The sequence below is a fragment of the Protobothrops mucrosquamatus genome, unplaced genomic scaffold (genome assembly GCF_001527695.2).
Source record: "Protobothrops mucrosquamatus isolate PMUCROS unplaced genomic scaffold, P.Mucros_1.0 scaffold347, whole genome shotgun sequence".
NCBI lineage: Eukaryota > Metazoa > Chordata > Lepidosauria > Squamata > Viperidae > Protobothrops > Protobothrops mucrosquamatus.
The window spans coordinates 986,384-990,138 of NW_015386684.1; the positions used below are offsets into that span (position 1 = coordinate 986,384).

A 3,755-nucleotide genomic window follows, 5' to 3' on the forward strand; every position below is an offset into this window, starting at 1 on the left:
TCCAAGATCTCTCTTGTTGGTCGAACTCTACTATCTGGGTAAAGTTTTACTTGCAACAGTTCTGGAGTTAGACAATAGTGTGGGTTCTCTGGGGCTGGAGAAATATCAATCTTCAACTGAGCTATGGAATGAGAAATTATAGCGTAATAGCCATTTGCTTAAAAAACAAAAATTGATCTTGAATATGTTTTTCAGCAGTCATATGTGAACTGTACCTGTGATAGGTCTCAGGCGTCTTAGAACAGAAGAAGGCCTCTTCATATCCGCAAGGAATTTGTATAAATCTTCATCACTCAACCGGTCACCTTCCTATAGTTGATAAATAAGGGAAGCAATCATTTCCAGCCAACAGCACTGGAATAAGTGACTTATGACCTTGCAGTATCCCCCTAGCCACTGACCAAAATTTGGATGCTTGGCAACTGGCTCATATTTATGACAGTTGAAGTGCCCTGGGGTCTTTTGCAATCTTCCGACAAGCAAAGTCAATGAGGAAGCCAGATTCACTTAACAACCATGTTACTAACTTATTGTCATAATCAGGCCCTATCTTTTTCCTTTGTTTGCATCATAAGTAGGCCCAATAAAAAAAAGTTCAGATGGATTTCAGGGCAAAGGAAGCACTAAATGTTTTCTGCATTCTTTCAAAAATGAGGAAAAGCCATATGACAGTCCATTTTCTCCTGGACTACAACTCCTTTTAACTTGGTAATTACTCCTATTTCATCATATCCTTGGCGCTACTGAACTTAGATAAACATTAGTAGTAGCCAAATTAAAATATGGAACACTTTCCTACATAATGTTGCCATACACAAGGATACTGGAAAATTCAGTGTAAAAGGGTACTTAAAACATGCCGCATGATGCTTATGACAAACAGCCTATCTCATCTGAGATCACATATCAAGGTGAGAATATAAAGCTTGGTGTGGCACATTCTCTTGCACTGACTCCACACATCAATTGGTTAAGGGGATAGAAGCAGGCTGAGAGGATGCACCAAACCTCTTGCCCCTCAAAATTATGTGGCTTCCCTGAAAGAGAAAGTGTACAGCCACAGACCACTAGTTCAATTGAAAGGAAGTTCCAATTTGCATCGGAAGCTTACACATATAAAAATAATATACAGTAGCTGTAACACATGAATGCATGAGAGCCAGTTTGGTGTAGTGATGAAAAAACTAGGGTAGAAACCAGAAGACTGTGAATTCTAGGCTAAGCACGAAGGCAGCCGGAGGGCCTAGGGCTAGTCTCTCTCAGCACTCAGAAGAAGACAATGGCAAGCCACTTCTGAAAACCTTGCTAAGAAAACCTAGCAGGCAGTCCAGGCAGTCACCAGGAGTCCACACTGAGACTCAATGGTACAAAAACAAAACAAAACATGAATACATTGGACATCTCCAAGCCTTGAATAAATACCTGTCAATAGGTTTCATTCTATAATCTTGGTTAAGAAAGATACGGAAGAGGTACCATTTATCAAATATATTACCAAAATATAGCTTATTTGTGCTTTTTTTTTCTTTTGTTCATTCATCTCCAATTCTTGGAGATTACCTGGTTTCTATCCTGATGCCAAACTGGTTCTTTTTTGTGTATATATCTAGATATAAGTTATATATTTCTTGTAGGCATAATGAACTGATTAGGACAACATATCATAAAATAATAACAATAATAACATATGACTAGTTGTAGCAATTGTTACTATATCAAGAATAGTGGAATACCTGTTTAAAGAAGTTTGTCACTGTCAGGGTAGCTGGTCTAAAGTTAGTCAGGTTACAGGCCTCGTCCCCACTAGTGGTTCTTTCTAGAGAACGCCTACCAACAATGCTAGAATTTCTTCTTTCAGACCAAGATCCTTTGCGTTCTTTTTAAAAAAAGGGGGAAATAAATAAAACTTCCATAATTACTTCTGAAAGGCTAGCTGTATGAACTTTGGAGAATGCAAGTTAGGAGAGACAGTTATGCTAACACAATTTTACTCCTGAGGCACCAAAAATGCACAAAGCAGTCATTACCCTTACTTCCCTCACAACAACAGTACCAAGTGGCTTGTGCTTATTATAAACCACATGGCAATTTATGTCTTCATTCCTCAAAAAATGATGAAGTTAGCCATTCTGAGGGAGATGGGAGGTTTAGAAATAGGAAATATAAATAAGTAAAATTCTGAATATACTGCGTAGTAGTATCCAACAATAAAATACTCCATGATACTTCTTCACAATAATCACTTCATTCCTGTGGAATATGTTCGCCAGTAACACTTCCACAGAATTAGCAGAACAGTTTTAGAAAACAGCAGATAGACTAGGAATAAAATCCCTAAAATATAATTCTATTTGTTATTGCAGGATTTATTTCATGGGCTGCACACAATCATCCTCAGCAGCCCTGGTCTTCAGTTGGTCGATGCCAGGTTGATATATACAATAAAGCAGTGACAAGATCCAGGATCTTATAATGAATGAGACAACTAATTTGAGATAAGATTGAAGATGTTACCTACTCAGGTAATGAAACATCTGCAAGAAAGCAACCAAGCTCAGAGAGCACCAAGGACTCCATATTACAAAAATATTAAAAGTTCATCAGACACTAAAACCCACTAGGCCAGGGGTAGGCAACCTTGGCTCTTTTATGACTCGTGGACTTCAACTCCTAGAATTCCTGAGTCAGCATGGCTGGTTCAGGAATTCTGGATATTGAAGTCCACAAGTCATCAAAGAGCCAAGGTTGCCTACCCCTGCACTAGGCTGATCTAGCTTTTCGGCAGCAAAATCTGCAGTCCTTTGCATCTCTAAGCCATTTGCTTGTTTTTATCAGCATATTCTATATTATAAATATATACCTTATGTGAATTTATTTCCATTAGTAATGAAATGCTATTTTTTTAAGTGATAGGTAGTACGTAACTGAAAACAAATGTTGCGGCTAGTAAACATGTAGTGTTAAAAAAAGCAAGCAATTTCACATATTGGTCTTTTGCTGAGACTTATTTTCAATTTCTTATAATACGTTTAGATATCTACCTCCAGTGGCAATTTCTACTTCTGCAGAATCTCTTTCCAAACTTCCAGCACTGCTGACTATATTCATTAAATGAATAGCAGTCCAGGCAAAAGGCATGCGATATTTGCCAAGTCTTTGGCAAAATTGTTCTGATTGGCTTTTCAGTTTGTCTAGCTTTTCCTTGTTCTGCAAAAACAAAAAACAAGAAAAGAAACCTGTTCAACACAACTGAAACATTTCTAAAACATTAATAGTTCTCTTCTAATTATAACATGTCAATTCATGTTTAAAAACTGTAAGTTGGGATATTTTAAGAATATTTTTTCATATACTGTAGGAAATAAGAATTTTTTTATTGAGGCATTTGATTGTATAGAAAAGACAGTCCTCACATGAATTAAAGATTTTTTTAAAAAATATTGTGCTAAGTAATGCAACAGACCTTTAAATGTGGCTTAAATATGCATTGAAATGAAAGCACTTGCCTCTACTTGCAAGTGAAAATCACAGAATTTGCAATTACGTCAATAACAGAATCTAAGAGAATTATCAAAATATAACTCTAAACAATTACAAGCTACACAGTAGCTACAAGAGAAATATATGTTGCAACCAAACAAAAGGAGACTGATGCAAGATTATGAAAAAGCAGCTCAGAGAGAGCTATTACTTGTTTAGAATTCTTTCTAGAGTTATGCCAAGACCTCAAAAATATTAACAATATCTTATTTTTA

At 36.5% G+C, this 3,755-nt stretch overlaps 1 protein-coding gene across 1 annotated transcript in view; it reads right to left on the reverse strand.

Moving 5' to 3' along the window:
• The window catches only part of DOCK7 (dedicator of cytokinesis 7), a gene marked incomplete in the record, with an annotated part of 134,915 nt that overhangs the window by 96,484 nt on the left and 34,676 nt on the right, over positions 1–3,755 (reverse strand). Inside the window, 4 exon segments of the mRNA XM_015815543.1 lie at positions 2–121; positions 216–309; positions 1,734–1,876; positions 3,042–3,207. Coding sequence (XP_015671029.1) covers positions 2–121; positions 216–309; positions 1,734–1,876; positions 3,042–3,207 — 523 coding nt within the window.